General features: G+C 39.9%; 1 protein-coding gene across 1 annotated transcript in view; it reads left to right on the top strand.

Moving 5' to 3' along the window:
• KLHL41 (kelch like family member 41) overlaps nt 1–19,630 on the top strand; it is a 177,433-nt gene extending 157,803 nt beyond the window's left edge. Inside the window, exon 6 of the mRNA XM_044075489.1 lies at nt 18,857–19,630. Coding sequence (XP_043931424.1) covers nt 18,857–18,968 — 112 coding nt within the window. The 3' untranslated portion in view covers nt 18,969–19,630. The remainder of the gene's footprint in view (nt 1–18,856) is intronic.
• Nucleotides 19,631–20,159: the final 529 nt, after the last annotated feature.

The following is a 20,159-nucleotide window of genomic DNA, read 5'->3' on the forward strand; positions in this document are numbered from 1 at the left end:
ATAACCCACAAAAGTTTTGGGCAGGTATAAACAAACTACTGCATCCAGGACAAACCACCACATCAACTCCCTCAGCCTATACTGATAAACTACCAGAGGATGTCTCTAACACCTTCAACAGTTTCTTCACTGAGACTATCCAGGCCCTAGCTGGCAAGTTTCCCCCTGCATTCCTCTAACATACAGGATGCCATTCCCACTACCCAGCAGTCCTTCAGCTCCCACCCAGTCACTACATCTTTTATTCGCATCAAAATCAAAAAATTGAAACCTACAACTCTAGCTGCTGATCTTCTCCCTGCTGAATATAAAAAAAGCTGCAGATGCCATAACATATCCCATCTCCATTCTAATCAATCACATCATATCAGGAGCCACAGTCCCGTCCATTTGGAAATATCTCATGTCATTCCCCTTCATAAAGGTGGTAGCTGTACAGATCTATCTAACTTTAGACCTATAGATATCTTGTCATCACTAGCGAAAATTATGGAAAAGTGCATCCATAAACAGCTACTTCACTATCTAATCCAAAACAACCTACTGGCCAACTCACAGCATGGCTTTAGGTCACATCACAGTACCACCTCAGCCCTTCTTACCTTCTCCAATGCTATAAACTATAACAGGAACAACAACAAATTATCCTCAGCTCTTTTTTTGGACCTCTCAAAGGCTTTTGACATGGTCAATCACCAACTACTCATCCACACCCTGAAAACAAATTCCTTAGACATGCACTCTCTCCACTGGTTCCAATCTTATCTGAGTGACAGACAACAAGCAGTCCTATGGCAGAATAAACTATCCAACCTCCTACCCAACACCCTGGGCGTCCCCTAGGGGTCTATTCTGGGACCTCTTTTGTTTTCCATTTTCATTAATGACCTATATACTGTCACCCCAAAAGCAAACTGCATTCAATATGCAGATGAGTCCACCTTGATTTGCTCTGCCACCACCCAGCCAAAACTGCAGGCACTAACTCAGGATATTTTTAACAGAGTTGAAAACTGTCTTTCTGATCGTCTGATTTTAAACCCTAACAAAACTAAGCTACTACTTTTCTCCCCCACACAAAAGTCCACAGTATTATCATTCTCCATTAAGTCTAATAATAGGACCATAATCTCCACAGATGTCTATACAAAGCTCCTAAGTGTTATCATAGATAACAATCTTAAATTTGATATGCATATCAGTAAAACTATCAAAACCATTAACAAAAAACTTGGCTCACTATACAGGATCAAACCGTTCCTAACCCCACTTGCCAGAACTGCCATTGCCTGCACTCATCTACTCTCTATCCTTTTCTATGCCTCCCCACTTCTTAACAACTTAAACAAAACTGATCTTAACAAACTCTCTAGCTGTTATCATCACATAGCTAGATTTGCAACTGGCTTGCCCTATAGAACACATCACTGTAAAAACCTAAATAATCTTGGCTGGCTATAACTGCCCAGGTTAATTCAGTGCAACAAACTTATAGTAGCTCATAAAGTACTTTGCCAGCCTGAAAAAACACCTGCACTTAAAAACATTATCTACCCCTACTGCAATCCCAGACCACTTTGCTCATCTAGTAGACTTGTAGTTCAGACTGTTAAAGCAACATCTCAGCCGGTTACTCTCTGTTTGAAAACTCTGTTGGCAAAACTTGGAACTCATTGCCTGCTGACATTACTCTAGAGACATCCCAATTCACGAAAAGTTTCAAGCAGTATTTCAATTCTCATTGGTTATGTCATTGCTCCAAGCCTGACTAAATCTTTAGTTATATTTGTGTTTTTGTTTGTGTCTTTTGGCTTTTCCCGGTTCAGGGTCGCCACAGTGGAACTCCGGTCCACTAATGATTGGTAGTTGATTTTTACGTGCCGAGTTACCAGCCCTGCCGCACAACCTTCAATGAAGGTACACCCATTCATGCATGTCTTCACGCAGAAGACGCTCTAGCTGAGAATCAAACCAGACAGCGTCTTACTGTGAGGCGACAACACTATTGCAGCACCACATTTGTGTACCAATACTATTTCACCTGCAATTTATTTGTGTTGCAATTTCTTAAACTATTTCACAAGTTTGTGTGATTGTTTAACTTACTTGTCTCTACAGAGTCTGAAAACTGTTCTTAATTTGTACCATGTATGTTTTCTTTTGTAACTACCTTTGGAGCTTTTCTCCCTGGGCCTCCACTGAAAATGGACATGTATCCAGTTGGACTATCCCGGTCAACAAATGTAAAATAAAAATAAAAAAATAAATAAAAAAAGTTGAATAACCACAGTACTTTCTCACCAAGAAAATCAAGAGCCTAAATAACAAAAAATATGCTGTCATTCTCAAAGGTTTATCCCCTCTTCTCGTTATACTGCAGGTTATTGAGGGGTAATCTCTGCATCAAATACAGATCCACAACACACACTGTCTCTTCAGATCTACTATATATCTACAAGTTCAGTGGGGGCACAAACACTTACTTAAATATCTTAATTTCTTCTACAACATACGCAAAGCATGTTGGAAGGATAGGGAGGGAAAGATATATATATCATATGAGAATGCCACTGCTTTCATATCATCTTCCTCTCCACATAAAACAAAGTACTTCTGTTACTGTATTCAAACGTAATCTGGACGAATGGATGGAAAACTGCAAATTCACCCCGGTCTAGCATCCTTGTCCCTTGTCGAAAGAGGTAACATGTAAATGTTCTGTTTGGCTCTGGGTTATGCATATTAAAATTACAGAGACCAAACATTTCATGGGCATAAGGGATACGCTTCTAAAGATCCTCATGGATCAATAAACTTGTGAGTATCTATGAATCTGTGAATTATACATTCTTCTTCCTCTTGTTCTCACTTCCTCAGTATGATTTCTAGACCCCATATTTATGTAATGTTAATAGTTTCAACAAGCATACCAGCTGTCTATACATTGGCTCATTTGTTGCATTTAGTATATTATTTAATGTTTCTTCATAACTATTGCTAGAGTGATCATTAACTTTAAAAGAGAAGCAATTACTTAAAGATGTGGGTAGGGCAGATTGTGGTGGAGCAATGGGTCAGACCTTTGTCAGTTTTTTCCTCTTAGAAAGGTGACAACCCTATATGTAGATCATAGTGGAATCAGTGATCTTACTGCCTTTTGCTGAGAAACGTGGCTATTGTAAAATGATATTTGAAAAAAGGGGTGTGGACAGATTGGGGCATACATGAGCGGCCTTAGGTCAACTGGTGCCCTAGGCCAAAGGGCTCCATGGCACCCCCCCACCACACAACCCAGTGCCCCCATCCTGGTCTACCTACACCAAATAAATACTGGAAAAGTGCCCCTGCTAGAGAAGCGCCCTAGACAGTCGCCTAGTTGGCCTATGCCTAAGGCCAGCTATGGGGACATGACCTTTGTGAGTAGTTTGTGAGTTTCCAATCCATAGGAGGATGTCTGTTGATGTATGTGTATGGCATGCTAGGTGCAGATACCAGATGGGACAGGGCAGCACACTGATGTCTCACTATATGCTTTGTCCTACAATAGGTGAGCAAAAGAGGTGAGCAGGTTGCATCAGTTGAAGCTGGACCTGTATACAATGACAGATAAATTATAATGATACAAATATGCCTTTGTTCGATTTATCTAACTATAAAACTAGTTTCAACAGGATTGCAAATGAAAATACTATTGAATTTAAAAACAGTGAGCAGACATGGCATTTACTAAAGCGAATAGTTTATATGTCTAAAGACATACCTCACCTAGTGTCAAAGTTATGGTAAAGACACAACTTTTGCTTAAAACCTGGGAAGCAGCATGTCATTTTGAATGTTTAGACTGAGTTAGAGCTGCAAGGCTAGGTCTTGTACAATAGATGCAACCCTGCCTCTGATTTACTGTTTTAATGACTAGCTTCACATGTGACAGTAACTGAAGAAGGTTGTCAATGACAAAGCCAGGCTGTTTAATGGTCCTAACTGTAATACAATTATAATGGATGGGAAGCTTTCTATACCTTTGTTCAAAGAATTGTGTTGACTTGTATGTTCTGTCCCACATTCAGAATGAGCCCAGGTATATGTAACTATTTTTCTAGTATAGTAAAACCTGCCTGAAATTATTTTAATTAATTAATTAATTTATTTATGCACTTGTACAAAAGAATTTCCAACATAAGAACAGGGAAATTTTCGACACATTGAATTAAGCAGAGATCCCCACAGTGAGGCAATAAGTTGTTTACGAAGATCATAAGCAGCAATGGGTACAATGACAGATCCTTTGGGAACATCAGGCTCAGCTAAATAAACTAAATATGAATTATCCCATTGTACTCCTTCTATTCCTCAGAATCTGGAGAACCAGGTATTCTTGTGCTTTAACATCCAGGTTCCAACAACCGTTTTTAAAAAGACGAATTGGAATTAAGGTGTGAAATGCTTTTGACATGCAGAAATAGGGTACCACCGGCCTGGTCCAATAGTACAGAGTTTTAGCATTTAGGGTGGTCAGATGTCCATTGTTAAGGACTTCCTTTGTTCATTTAGTAGTGTGGGTGATGAAAAGATCAGGACAGAAGGTTAGGAATGAGTGGTTGAAGCCTACTATTACTTTTGGGGGGGGGGACTCTGGCTTGCTGCACTGGTAACATCTGCAAGAGTGAGGTTGTATCATCTGAAGCATGTGTCTAATGAGCCTGAACTGCAGTGTGGATCACCAGTTATGTCAGAGGATTCATGGGTGGAAGTACACATGCTCCTTTTGAGTAAGAAATTGTAGACCATGCAAAGCCATGGAGAAGGATGGAGTTAGGTGAGATAAGCCACCTGTCCTCCATATTGTCTTGATCTCTACAACCCAACTTTCACCTCTAATGGAGGGACAGGGTTTGGTGATCACAGGGGGAACTGTGACAGGGCATGGACCAAACTTTCATGGGTGGCACTGTTTAGCCTCTCAGCAGGGGAATGAATGGGTCGTAGGACTCTCAACCTTGGCATTATCTCAGTGTATGCCATCAGGATGGGGAGCTAGTGAGCCTCTTCACTGGCTCAATTATTCCCAGTTTTAGGAGGATAAATGAATGGGTCAATTGCAAGAAAGTAGAGGACCCTCTAGATAAGTTGTTGAGTAGCTGGCAAGGAGGGAAGTAAAAAGAGGAAATACACCTACCAATCATGAGGAATTTAGAAATGGTGAGCAATACATGCAATAGCTACACCATGTATCTTGTAGAATCACTGTTATGTGTCTCTTGTAGTTAAAATTTGTATGAAGGTATTTCAACACCTGTCCATAAATTGCCTGGTTTAGGATCTTTACCTGAAAGTTTAGAACCTCTAACATTAGCTAGTTCAAATGACATACCAACTTTGTGAGGTGGAATGATGATAGTTTTCTTTCAAAACAACAGAAATAGTCCTTTCCTTAAATGTTTGCTGAGGCAACATTTGATTAGGACTGATAAGACATAGGCCAGACAACAAATGAATTTTGGGGATAAACCTTCAGATGCAGTGATTTAGAGATTTTATACAGAAGTGATCCTCATCTAGTTCGAAACTGCTCCCAAGTGTGTACTTCATGCTGTCTTTTTATTCCGGAAAACCCACTACATGTTATAATAGAGAGAAATGAAAATGACATTTAACAGCTAGGATGCAGCTACCAAACCAAAGGAGTGAGAGAGACAGGAGTTAAAGCCAAGTACTACAAATATGTTTGCGCCATTCAAGCAGCCCGTTGCATTTCCCATACTAGACCCCCCCCCCTTTAAATTAGTCTTTTTTTCTCTGTTTTATGAGATTGTTATAAATATGTCAGGGTTGTCTGTAGGCATTTAGGGTGGTCAGATGTCCATTGTTAAGGAATTCCATAAATGTTTATTCTGGGAGATCATTGTCAGATTAATTGTAGCGATCAATTCATCCAGGCATAAATGCCTGCCATACTGTAAATTACTTTAGTTGGACTACAGAGTTAAGAATATCCATGCTGATAATGTTAAATAATAGGCATTAATTACATCTGGAAGACCCTTGACTATTGTGGAGTCAGCATTACATATGAACTAGATTGACCTATTTTGATCAAGACTTTTAAGAGTCCTTACTTGGAAGAATCTATTTCTGCAGATCTTGTTGTAGTCCGTGATACCAAAAGTGGCCCTGTAATAAATAATTGGCAGCACTGGTCTGGTCTGGTAGGACCCACACAGCCTGGATATTTTCATGGTAAGAAAGAAAATGGAAACACGAATGTTCTCCTGGTCTAAAATTTCATCTGACCCAGTCAGTAGATGATTATGTGCCTCAGAGCAGAAATGTACACATTCATGTGAAAATTTATTTTGAGGCTGGCACACATTCTATAGTAATATTTAATACAATAGCTTCTGATTTACCATCATCTGATATCCAGCTCAAAGTGTAATCAAGCACAGATCATGGTAGGGTAGATATTTCATTAACTCTCACAAATTAGAAGCAGTCTTTGGGTACATAAGTGATAATGACATTTCTGAGTTACAGGGAGCTGCCTGGATAACACTGAGCTGTACTGTGGCAAGACTGATTGAACTGTATGAGTGTTTTAAGGTTTTCAGTTCTGTTTTCACCTTCTGTTCATTCTGAAGTAAACATAGCCTAGAAAGTAGGAAAGACATCACACACAACTATTTTAAAGCAGTCTTGGACTGTGAGTCAGGCCCAGGATTTTTATTTACCAACCACCACAGACAAAGGGAGACCTCAGTGATATTGATTTTGTTCTAATAAAGCAACATTCTTTGATAAATGCTGTTTGGGTAAACGAAGGTGACTAACTGTCCCAACTTTTCCAGGATAGTCCCGGTTTGGAAGTCTCTGTCCTAGAATCCCAAACACTGTCTTTGGGACACAGAAAAATCCCAGTTTAGACCACTCAGTCTGAATGGTGATCTGGTTTCCCTGGGCAGCCAGTCCCTATGCTTTCCCACCCTGAGCAGCTCTGGGGACTTTGCAATTTTTCAGGGATGCCATTGGGTCTGGGGTAAGGTTGGATGCCTTTGCCCTGGCAGGAGCCTTCCAGTACCTGCTGCCATCCATCAGTCACTCCATCATGGACTTCCATCGGCACTCTCCAGGACCCATGCCCATCTGCCCAGTGGTCCCTTACTAATTTCTGTCAGGGCCGACCTCTACAAGTCTCCTGTTTGACCTGGCCAAGAGACCTTCCCCGGCTGTGCCCCCCCCCCCCATGTCCGGGGACTCCGCTGCCTCCATGTCTCCTGCAGGCTGCCAAATCATGACAAATCACTCATTCCCTCGGACCCTCTCAGGGGAGCTTCCCTCTGATCCTGTCCAACCCTCTGGAATTCCCTTTGGCTGCTGAGGGGCAGATCCGCTGTCATGAAGGCTTCAGAGTGCCCCTGCTTTCCCATCCAGAGGAGCTCTGGGGACTTTGAGATTTTTCAAGGATGCCATTGGTTATGGGGTGAAGTTGGATGCCTTCACCCCAGCATGAGCTCTCCAGACCCCTCCACCATCCATCCTGACATTTCCTCAAGGACTTCCATCATGGAAACTCTGCCTGACCCCGGTCACCCAGGCAGGAACTTTCCAGGCCCACCACTGTCCACCAGTCACTCCCTTAAGGACTTCCATCATGGGGCTGTGCCTAACCCTGCTCACCCAGGCAGGAGCTCTCCAGGCCCTGCTGCTGTCTGCCTCAGCACTCCATTAAGGACTTCCATTATGTGGAGCTCTGGATGACCCCCCCCTCACCCTGGCAGGAGCTCACGCAGCCCTGCCACTACCTGCCTCTCTCCCCTTCCAAACTTCTGTCCCAGAGGGGGCATGATCCATACCCCCTTAACCAACCGGGAGCTGTCCTCTCCCAGTCACTTTCCACCTGTCTCTCCCTTCCAGACTTCCATCAGGACAGACCCTGTCTGGTCTTCCACTTCTACCCAGGAGAGAGAGCTATTTTCCAGGGTTACATACCGCCTGACTGCTGCCAAATCATGCAGTGTCATGCATGCTCTTCAAGCCTCTCACAAGAACTTCACAGCCTCATGGAACTCTGCTGGGCCATGAAGCCTCAGACAGTCCCTCATCCAGACTTCCATGATACTGGTTCTCCCTTTTGCCTTGCACCTAGGGCTTTCAAACACCCATGGATATGGCCCTGGGTCCCCCCATTTCTCTGTTCTTTGCGGCACACCTCAGTCTCTCTTCCACATGGTGCCAGGCACCAATGAACGTTCATCGCTTTGAGCCTCTTGGCATGTGACCTCTTGCATCCTGGGTGGTGCTGTTCACAGAGTGGCATCTCCACAGTGGTGAACAACAGGAGGCCAACCTGCAGGCCCCAGTGAGAGATGACATAGCAGCCCTATCTCCACTCCCATGGGGGCCAGGAGAATGGAATTGCAGACCTGGCTTCCCAGGGTGGCCCTCAAGTGTCCCAGTTTAGGTTCTGTAAAAAAATGGTCACCTTGGGGATAAACAAGAATACTGAGGATAATGTAAATTAAGTCCATGCACTCCAGCCAATGTTAGTGCCCCTAACCAAAGAAAATACAGAGGATGTAGCTCATCTTATCATGGACAAAGCTGTCAGAGTCTCGCTAGTAAAGACTGATAGACCAAATATGCTTCTGATTACATGCATGGGGGGACAAAGTTTAATATGCACCTAGTGCAGGAGATTATACTCATTGCATCCCTCTAGCAAAACTATCTCTGAAGTCACCAAACATCAAAGCTAAGTTCAAACATCTTTATCCAAAGCACATTGTCTGTCTGTCTTGAACAAATGGGAGTAACTGAATTTTCCTGTGATCAAATAAAAGAATATAAAAAACAATGCTTTGATAAGTAGATATGCTGAAAAATAGTGGGTAGGATCCAAACCTAAGATGGTGAGTGTACTGAGGGCTCCAAACTTGGAGATCGGCTTTCCTTTTGAAAAACATAGATACATAAGGTCCTTTCTTTGAAATATAGACTTGCATTTTTTTTTTCATAAACATTTTGTCCAATGAATCAGCCTCAGGAAACTGATAAAACTATTTCCAGAGAAATTGAGTGCTGTCTCTCAAATATCATAATAAAGTGCTGGGTCTGGCAGTGGCAAGAAAGAAAAAGAATTTGAAGTGTTCTTTTACAAAGATTACCATTAAAACAGATTCATCAGCTGCAACCAAACTACATAAAAAACTGGTTCAGTGAAACCTATACAAGGAAGTAAGCAATAGCAATTTTTCATTCTTTCCTAGTGCCAGCTACACTTTGCATTACTTTTTCAGGAAAGGTCTGTATTTCCACAAATACTGGAGATACCAGCAAATGCATCAAAAAAGCTGAGGATGATTTTGTTTCCAAGTTTCCAAGTTACATTCAGTTCTGGGAGATGATGAATACTCATTTTAGAGATCTCTAATATTTATCTGCATGCGATGGAATGGTCTGTAAACCTACCTGCATTGCCAGAGTTGTTCTGCTTCATTCACCCCTTATTTTTTGCATACTGGCTAAAACTTTTGCCACCTCCACAGTGCCTTTTTAGGAAGTTCATGTGATGGACATCCCACAATAGCAAACTCCAATATGGATACTGTCAATGTAAGCACTGCTGAGTGCCAGAAGCCTAAACAGCAAAATCTCTGAATTTGAGGTTTTTCTTAACCACAAATATATTAGCATTTGTGTAAATTGCATTCCAGGGTATAATGTCTATCATTCATTCAGATCCACTAACAAGTATGGGAGGGGTATCAGTATTTATTCACAAATCCATTATCTCTCACCAGACTTCGCTTGATAGAAACCTGGAAATGGGTGACGTCCTGTTTAAACTCAACGAAGATAATCATCACTACAGATCCTCATCTATGACCTCTGCAGATCATGCAGAATACCTTCAGCAGTTAAAATTGTTAACAGTCAAAACCACACCTTTCTTATGGATGATTTCAACTAGCCACACATAAAGTGACAAATATCTGATACCAACAACAAATATATTCAAAATTTCTGGACTTTGTAAATGCCAGTGCAATAGCTCAAACTGTTCCCCTACCCACCATATGTTTTAATCTACTTGATTTTTCTCCTCAAAAACATTTCTCTCAGTTCCACCACCCTGATTTGCTACCCTTTTCCCCGTGTCAGATCAAACCATCTTGTTATGATCTTTCCCAGTAAACCCTGCTTTGTAGCTCCTATGTTTGCTGCATTCATTCATTACTCCAAAACCAATTTATTGTTTACTGATCTCCCTGATGATTACAAATGGTTCTCTTACATACCTTGTAACTGAGGTCACTGCCTTGTTGTTGTTGTATCTTTCGGCTTTTCCTGGTTAGGAGTCGCCACAGTGGAACTCCGGTCTGCTAATGATTGGCAGTAGATTTTTATGTACCAAGTTGCCAGCCCTGAAGCACAACCTTCAATGAAGGTACGCCCATTCACGCATGTCTCCACACAGAAGACGCTTTAGCTGAGAATCGAACAGGGCAACGTCTTACTGTGAGGCGACAATGCTACCGCAGCACCACCACCACATTTAACTGCCTACTGCTGTGAATTTTATTCCCCCTTCAATAGATACATTGAAGTAACTGTACCAGCCTGGTGTTAGCATAATGGCAAGTTTAGAGCTAAATCCATATTGTGAAACTATCCAATCCATTTCAAAAAGCTCTATGATAAAAAGAAAAAGCTCTTGGCCACCACTAAAAGATGCTGACTGCATCATTATAAAAAGGATTTCAAATTGATAAGTCTCTCAAACTTACCATTTAGAAGTGTAATACCAACTGTGAACACAGGACTGTAGCTAATTCAGAAGGCAGTTCAAGACTCTTCCAACTTCTCTTCATCCAGCCTCTCCTCAGTCAACTCCATTCCCCCTCACACACATCCTCCTGAGATAAATTTGGACCAAGTCTTTTTGACACTTCCCACAATTAAAAACACTTTTTCAATGGTTCCTAACAGCACCCCTGGATGTGTGATGAGAAGTGTAAAGTCCCACTTAGCAAACCCCTCTATTAGATCTTCAGCTCTGAGTCTCTACACTTGTTGTTTATGTCTCCAAGATGTGGAGAATAGCAGCTGTGCTGCCCTTGCATAAAACTGGTCATTTTACTGACCCTGGGAAGTGCAACCCTACTAGTCTCACTAATATTATTTGCAAGGCTATGGCATGTATTATAGCTTAATAAACAATGATATAGATGACATATATAGCTACTACCCTTCCGTAACATGGAATAAACTCCCTCTTGAAATCAGAACTCTTACACATCCCAAACAATTTAAACTAACCACAAAAGAGTACCTTAAAGGGCAATGGATCTGCCACTGTTCTTACCCTCCCTGAATATATTCATCTAACTTACCCCTCTTTCTCCTTACTCTCCACTGTCTTCTCTTATAACCAACCTATAGTACCTTTGACCTACTCTGCCCCCCCCCCCCCCAAGTCATGTCTTCGCTTTCCTTTTCCTCCCTTTCTCTGTAATTACAACTTAAGACTTTGGGCAGTATATATATATATATATATATATATATATATATATATATATATATATTATATAACATTTGTATTTCAGTTCTGTTCCTTGTTTGTCTTTTTGTCTTTAATTATTTTAGACTTACTGCATGTGATGTTAAATTTCCATGAAATGTTATATTGTTTGTATTATCTTAGCTTAATTTTGTTCTGTTTTAAGTGTGGAGCTTTTCTCCCTGGGACTCTGCTGAAAAAGGGCTTTGGCTCATTCAGACATTCCCGGTCAACAAATGTAAAATAAATACATAATAAATAAATTACCTTATATACCTGGACAGATACTAACTCGGCTATGTAAAAGGCAGATCATATTTGTTCAACCTGATTGACATCTTTGAAAAGATTACTGTGGCCATAGATAAGGGGCGTACAGTCCATGAAGCTTATCTGGACTTTGCCAAGGCTTTGATACTATCCCTTATGCTGAGGTTATTGACAAATAATCAAACAACATTAGCCAATACATAGTTTCTTGGACTGGAAATTTGTTGTCTGAGAGAACCCATACAGTTAGGGTCGAGGGTGTTTGTTCAAGACAGAATAATATCACCAGTGGTGTCTTACAGGGCTCTGTCCTGGGTCCCCTCCTCTTTGTTGTATATTCTGTGGTCAGTATTAATTCTGTGAAAGACATATTCATTGAATACGTTTCCTGTGAACACCAGCCACTGAAATTCACTTCAGCTAACAGCGGAATTTTTTCCACGGTTCGCAAACACTCACCCACCAACTGTCCCGAACACACAATGGACTAAATCAATTCCACCCAAGTGGGGGGCTTTGCCCTCCACACCCCCAAGTGGGGAGCTTTGCCCTCCATGGCCCCATGTGGGGGGCTGCCCCCACACACCTCCAACTATATATACCAACTCCGAGATCACACTACAGTGGGGAAAATGGGAAAGTTGAGGTGATAGCCAAGTGTTTGTGAACCATGGGAAAAATTCTGCAGTTTGCTGAAGTGAATTTTGGAGGCTGGTGTTCACTGAAAACATTAAGTGAATATGTCTTTCACAGAGCTAATATAGACCCATATTTCTGTCACATAAAAACTGATATCAAGGAACTATGGCTAACCCAGTCTGGTGATGATTGCAAACTGGAGGTGGATTTCAAAGCCCATTTTGATATTCAAATTCTCCAGCAAGGGTTGGAACAAAGAAACTTTTGGGGTAATAATCATGGACTTACCCTCAACAACCAAGAAATGCAGCTCAGTGTCTTTTGGAAAATCTAGCAACATTACTGCTTACCATATAGATAGCATTCCATTTAAAGTTGACATGGTCATAAGGGATATGGGTACATAAGTCTATGACAGGCTTTCTTGTGACCACCATGTCTGTTTGGCAGTGAGAAAATCTTTCTACCTTGTACAGCTTATCCTTCATCATATCACATCAAGGTCCACAGAAGTTATAGTCCCACTTATGCATCCCTTATTAAGCCCATAATTGAATATAATGCTCCCTTTGGCATGTACCTTGCTAAAGACCTAAACCAGCTTGAGAGACTTCAATGTTTCTTCACCAAAAAAGTTTTCACGTCTCAGTAACCTTAGCTACTCGGGTAGACTAAAAGCCCTGTCCCTTCTACTCAGTGTCATACAGACTCCCTAGTGGCAATCTCTGTTTAGTCTTCAGTGGCATGAATGGCCCAGCACTCTTTGATCTCCTTCACCTAAATAGAACCAGTGGAAGAGCAAAGGTCTGTTCTAAAGACCAAAACCTACAGTATCACATCAGTAGCACTAAATGGTATGACAGATACCTAACTCAATGTATGATCTGTTTCTGGAATAGGTTACATTTATGTATCCAACAGAATACGTCCTTAGCAACCTTTAAAATCAGTCTGGATGAATAAATGGGTGTTTGCAAATCTTTACTTGGGATATGTGGAGAAAGTCTACTGGGGGGGGGCATTGTTAGTCTCTCATGGTATTGGGTGATATGGCTGAGACCCTCAGTGGTTTCCTTTGGCTATAAGCCTAGTAGAAACCTATGAACCTATGTCCAGATTTCAAAAGCATGTGGCAGAACAGCAAAACTCATCTGCATAGATGGAAGAGTGGACTGTAGTGCTCCACAAGGCACACCAGAAGACAGCAGTCCTGAATTATGTGTGTATTGTGTGGTATTTTTACAGAACATAACATGTGGGAAGATAAACTGGTCAGGGGATACATGCTGTGCTTAGCATGTACACAAGACAACAGGGCAGTACTGACATCGTAGTCTATATTATAGTGACCATATTCCCAATTGATCTGTCTTGTGACATAAATAGGTATCCTACAGTCCATGGACATTCAAATATAAGAGCATCCACTGTGTAGAACAACACTTCAACACACACACTGATGGGAGGTTTTCAAGTTCCTGACCCTATTACTTTTGTGGGTGCTACTTAGTCCTGCAACAAGGTGGGCCTCTAACAGAGCACCCTAACCTTTCAGGCATACTCCAACTACGTATACCTTCTTTGTTGTTTAGGGCACTGTACCTAACCCCCCCATGATACAGAAGCATTTACTGTAGGCAGCTGTAGCCTTTAATAATATATCACTCCACAGTTTTTAGACGCCTTGTACATTGTAAGTAGCTTGTCATAATTCCTGACACCCTTGACCATTGTGGATGCTATTCAGGTTGGCATCGAGGAAGACCTCTGAAAGGGTATACCTTACTTTTCAGATGTATTCCACCAATGTTTATTTGCTCCATTTTTAGTGGCAGTTCACACCCAATGATTCTTTTAGAAATTAGATGTAGGGAATAGGTAAGCCCATAAAGGTTTGTACACTTTATCGTTTGCATATTTGGCACAAGGAAGCATGCAGTCTTCCTTTGGAATTCTGGATATCCAGAACTATAATAAGCTTGGTGAGCTCTTTGCCCTGAAAGCAACTTACTTCGAAATCCAGCCATGACTCTTTACATAGACTCTGGTGGCTACATTTGAATTATGCTATAACTGTAACATTGAGGAAGGGAGATTTCATCAGTAAATGCTATAACTTGATTTTTATTACTGCCTGTTTTATTTTCTTCTGTGTTGAGTATTGACATTACATTGTCTCACAGTTAAACTGTATAATGCAATATGCAGCCATGTTAAACTGTAATGATTTTCGCAGTGAAGCCTGGTGGGTTGTATTGCATAATGTATATATGAAATTATGCGTGTATGTGTTCTGTGCTTTTAATCAGTCATGAATGTCTTAAAAAGTATGTATTTTAATGTGACAGCAACAATGCATATAATAAAAATATTGGTTGTAAAATATTACCTAACCATATGGTGCTGAGCCTTAGTCATGTGATCCATGGCATCATGAATACTGAAAAGACTGCAGTGTTATCTTTAATTGTAGAAGGCCCAAATTAAAATAATATCTAAATAACATAAAACATTGAAGCTGCACTATCTAGGCTGAAAAGGAAAGCTTGGAGCCCCAAACAGAGATATTTCCACTGAGTCATGTAAGTGGCATTCATAGACAGCTTCCCTGCCTTATCATAGGTCTCCAAAATGCCAGCTAAAAGACTCAGAAGGCAGATCACCATCACTGTAGCAACCAGGCTCTTAAGTGTATATGATCTCTTCCTCAGTCCACCCCCTTAGCAGTGGAATTTCCATTGCTTAGCCTGGAATTGGATTTTGGATGACGATTGTAGGCTTGCCAGAAATCATATTGTCAGAAACTAGTTAGGTGTGGTAAGACTGAGCTGTGGGCTTTATGAGCAAAACTTCATCAAGTATAAGATTAAAAGGAAACAGAGAAAATACACAAATACACACCAACAAACTTCCGCTACAATTCAAGCAGAGTAGCAACCCTGCCACCTTAAAGGTAAACCTAGATAATTGGATCTTATGCTGCCTTCCTTGTGGCTGGAGGGAAGTTTTGAATAGGGGTTATTGGCAAGGCTTGTAATGGTCTATAGACTAATTGCCTACTACTTACATATGAACCTTAGTACTTGTTTTCCCATACCTATGTATCTATTTTTCCATGGTGATGGTTTCACCATTACTTACATACAGCAAGACGTAGACAGGTATTTTTCTATGACAGCAGTATGACCTGGTGCTCTAACAATGCTTAATTAGGTGATTTGTTGCATATTTTTGGTCTTAGAGAAATGTTAGAAAACTTTTAGGTATATTTAGAAATATTCTTAAGAGATTTGCACTATCTCAAGATTGAGTTAACACCCCAATTTTTACTTGTGAGTTTGGTACATCAGCACAATCTGGCATTACATAGGTATAGATTACTAAATGTGACAGCACTAACAACAAATGAAAGCTATAAACCGGCATTGTACACTGTCTGAATGAAATCTATGAGAAAGTTGGTGAGTATGGCACAGACCTTTAAAAGGTAAGATTAGGTGCAAATTCTTGAACTCATGATACCAGTATTTAGACAGACAGACAGAGTTTTGAAGTTGGCAGTGTGCACCTGGACTTCAGGGCTAAGAGACCTTTGGAGTGATGTAGATCAGGCAGGGATAAAGGGGGATGGTTTATACTGATGTCTAGTAACACAGATTATTATGTTCTTCCATCTTTGGGGACTAATGCCAAGATTATAACTTATATAACATCTAAAATTGGATGTTTTTCTGCATTATATAGCCTCTGGAAGGAGTGATATGTAAGAATGTATGTAAGGAAAACTATGTTGTTGATGCTATTACACAGTATTTGTAAAAGAATGTGTCAATCAATAAAACAAAGTAATAAACATAACATATGGTTGGCTACAGAGGTACAAACAGCACAGAGCTATGGTTCACAGAGTAAAGGAAATGGAACATAAAGATTCTGAATGCTAATATTTCATTTCCTAAGTTTTCATGGTGTGAAAGGAGTGCTATCTAATGCATTAATTCATTGTTTTTGTAATAAATATTCCTACTTTTTGTGAAAGCACCTAAGATGTTCCACTGGAGCTTTAGTCACCTACTATACAGCTTTGTACCTCACATTTCCCAGTGTCATTTCTTAGCAGTAAGTAAAGGTGATATTAGCCTGCCAGGCCTGGGCCTGTGAATGTAATGCATAGTGTGAGGTAGAACTCCTTGTGCCTTGTAACATACATTAGATACTCCATCTATGTTACAGCAATATGAGGTATATAGCTACATGTCTTTAGCCACACATCAAACAAACCATACTTGATGGATTGGTGCAAAGCACAAGTCATTTGCATTGTGCATCATACCATCATACCTTTCTGTATGGCAAGTCTTTGTGCTTTACTCTGTAGCATATCGCGTACTCCAAGGAGATCTCTGCTAACATATAAAGCAATGATAAACCCAGAGCTGTTGGACATGCTACACCTAAAGAAATTTCCCAATCCGTCCGAGCTACACACTCTAGGGACCTAAACCTTGTCACCACAATAAATAGGACATGCTGGAGGGATAGATTCCTGTCCCAGAGACTTCCTATACTCTGGAACAAGCTACCCATCTATGTCAAGCAAAGTTCCTCATTAGCACTCTTCAAGAAAAATCTTGATGAGTGGATGGGAAATAGGAAATACACCCCGGGGATCACTTCTGTGGCTCTGCTCAACAGGGGCACAGGAAAATAACTTTCTTGGGTGGTGTAAGCCAGGGAACCTTGTTGGCTATGCTTACTTAGGCCCTTGGGCCGATAGCCTAGTATCTACCTATGAGCCTATGAACATTTTAGGTTTTGCCATTTAATATGTTTGATTTTATACATATGCTATACAACCAACAGAGGTATAGTAAACTAACATAAGCCAAAGATCAAGCTCTTAATGGTTACATTTGTAATTAAACAGTTCAACATCATGACTCATTTTCTAGTAAGAACAGTTGTTGCATATGTCTTTAAATTATAACTTATGCCAACTCTGGCAGCCAGTCAGGTCCACTTATTAAAGATAGCTTGTTATTAAAAGTACAATTCATTATCAACTCTAAATCCCCCAACACACACACACACACACACACACACACACACACACACACACACACACACACACGTTCTACATCACACATGTGCGACTGAAGATTCACACTTACAAAGTGCAAGCAGTCTACCATATTTGATTATTATTGACAAAATATGTAAAATAAATATCATCATAGAAACTGCTTGAATAAAACTCACAATACTTGTATTAAACACATTCTTCTGCATCCCCTTACCCCACTGAAAATTAAAACACTACAAAAAAGAGCACAATAAATAGGGGATGGAAACTAAAGCCAACTGATAAAAAACAATGAACAATTTAAGTTTCTATTAAAAAGCATTTGAACAATTAATGCAGTATAAACCATCAAAGGAAGTGCTTCCAGTTACATCCAGTTATTAGTCCTTTTTTCTAAGACTGTTGTATTTTAGAATAAAATACTTTCCTTATATTAAAGTAAAGCTTTACCTAGCATGCCACCTCTGGCAGGGGAAGTTAAGTTATTCAAGGAATTTTTTGTACATTGAAGCGATACCGTGAGTGTAGAAAGTAATCAGCAGCTCTGAATGAATCGGGGACAAATCTCAACAGAATCAGGGACAAATCCAGAAATAATCAGGAACAATTAGGGACACTTTTAGAATATTACTTCCATGAACTTGAGAGACTGACAGAACAAGAGATGTGAATTAATATATATTTTCTGAAGTAAAAAACTTTATAACTGTAATTATTGTCATATTTATTAAATGTAATTCCCCACCTTTTCTCCAAAAGTCTCCAGTTTTAGAAGACATTAAGAAGGACTTCTCTAAAAATCTGAATACAATACTTTCCTTACATCAAAATCAGGGATGTCCCTGAAAGTCAAGGATAGTTAAGAGGTAAAATCTTTTCATAAAGTTGAAGACAGAGCCCATTATTTCACTGAAGTGGGGTCCTCACACCTTGCTGTATGATAAAACTATCTTACAATAGAAACTGAGCATGAACTAGTATAAAATAAATGTAGGCTTATTAGCTAATAACGATGAAGCTGTTCTTTCTTTAAAGTGATGTAAGTAATAAAGATCTCTCTCCATCCCCCCCCCACACACACACACACATATTCATCAATATTCACATTCATTGATTTACTTGGGAATTATTACCTGTAATAATTATGGTTAGTATAATACCTAGTCAACATGTGGCTTGCTCACCACCCTCTAATTCGTCACAGTGTTAGGCACTCTTACTCCCCATAAATGTCTTTGACAGCTTGATCAGTCTAATCTATACATTGATGCTCATGTTTTACTTAGTACTTGCTTTCTTACCTTCAGGTATGAAGAAGACAAGAAGGAATGGATTGGAATGCTACGTGAGATCAACTATGCTTCAGGAGCAACAGCTGTGTTATCACGGTTAAACCTCTTCAAAATGACTAAATTATAGAGTGACTCATAAATTATATTTAAAACATACATTGTGAGAATGCAGTGTACTGGACCATGTGATTAGGTCCCAATTATATATTTTGTGAAATGTTCAGAATTTTTTATTATACATTACAACTGTAAAGAATTTTAAGGTTTGTTATTTTTTAATACTGTTCAAAGAAAAGAGTTTTGATGCAGCATTACTTGAAATTTGAAAATGTGCTTTCATCTGAGAAATTATTAAACACATATGCTGTAAAATTCTATGTTTTCAAATACAAATGGAAATAGTCAACAGCAGCAAGCTTACTAGTAACATGTACACATCCTGCCTTTATAAAAAGATCAATAAAAACTTAATGTGAAATAATGAGCACTGTTCTGTAATATATAGTGTGATTAGTTCCATCACTGGCATTGTTTATGTCTGAACAGTATTTCATTCCATTATACAGTATAACAGCTGGCATAAACCGATTCCATGGTGTCAGACTCATGCATGCCCTTTATATGTAAAAATCAATGATTGCATGTGTATTACTACAGTGTATTAAATGAGCAATGCCTTCTTATAGTGTAGGTGGATACTTCTAGGGACTACATTATTCTAGAATCAACAACAGCTGACATCAGGGCTGCAGAATAATACACTAAAAATGTATGATTCCAAATTACAGATATTTTGTTTCTGTTCCTATCCCCCCTCAGAGACAGTTAATTAAGTCCTCTATGACTGTACAGAGTAGGGAAAGCAGACAGTCCAATAAACTAAAATGAAAAAAAAATGCATTGTAGGCTACCTATATGTCACTGCTTCTAATGCATTGATGTTCATTCTAGGGAGTTCATGGGAAGTCAGAGAAAACATGCTAGATTAAAAGTAACACAGAGAATCAGATAACACCAGGTATAACACAGCAAGCTGTAAGTAAACCTGAAAAATTTCAGAGCACGTAATATGTATACCAGAGCTGGGCCATACTTAACAAACATGGGGCTGTCTGTATCAATTGCACCACTTCTTAAAATAAGAAATTAGAAAATGCATCACTTAAACAAGCTGCCACTCCAAATTAACATGTGTGCTATTAGCACTGTTTACCTTGCATGTGCATGTCTTAGATACTGTCTCAGCCCAGGCTGTTCAAAATACAGCACTGTTTGATCTACTGTCTGCCATCTGCTTCTAAGACAAGCAGAAGTCTTA

Source organism: Protopterus annectens, chromosome 6.part1 (assembly GCF_019279795.1).
Source record: "Protopterus annectens isolate FY-2018-M chromosome 6.part1, PAN1.0, whole genome shotgun sequence".
Lineage (NCBI taxonomy): Eukaryota > Metazoa > Chordata > Ceratodontiformes > Protopteridae > Protopterus > Protopterus annectens.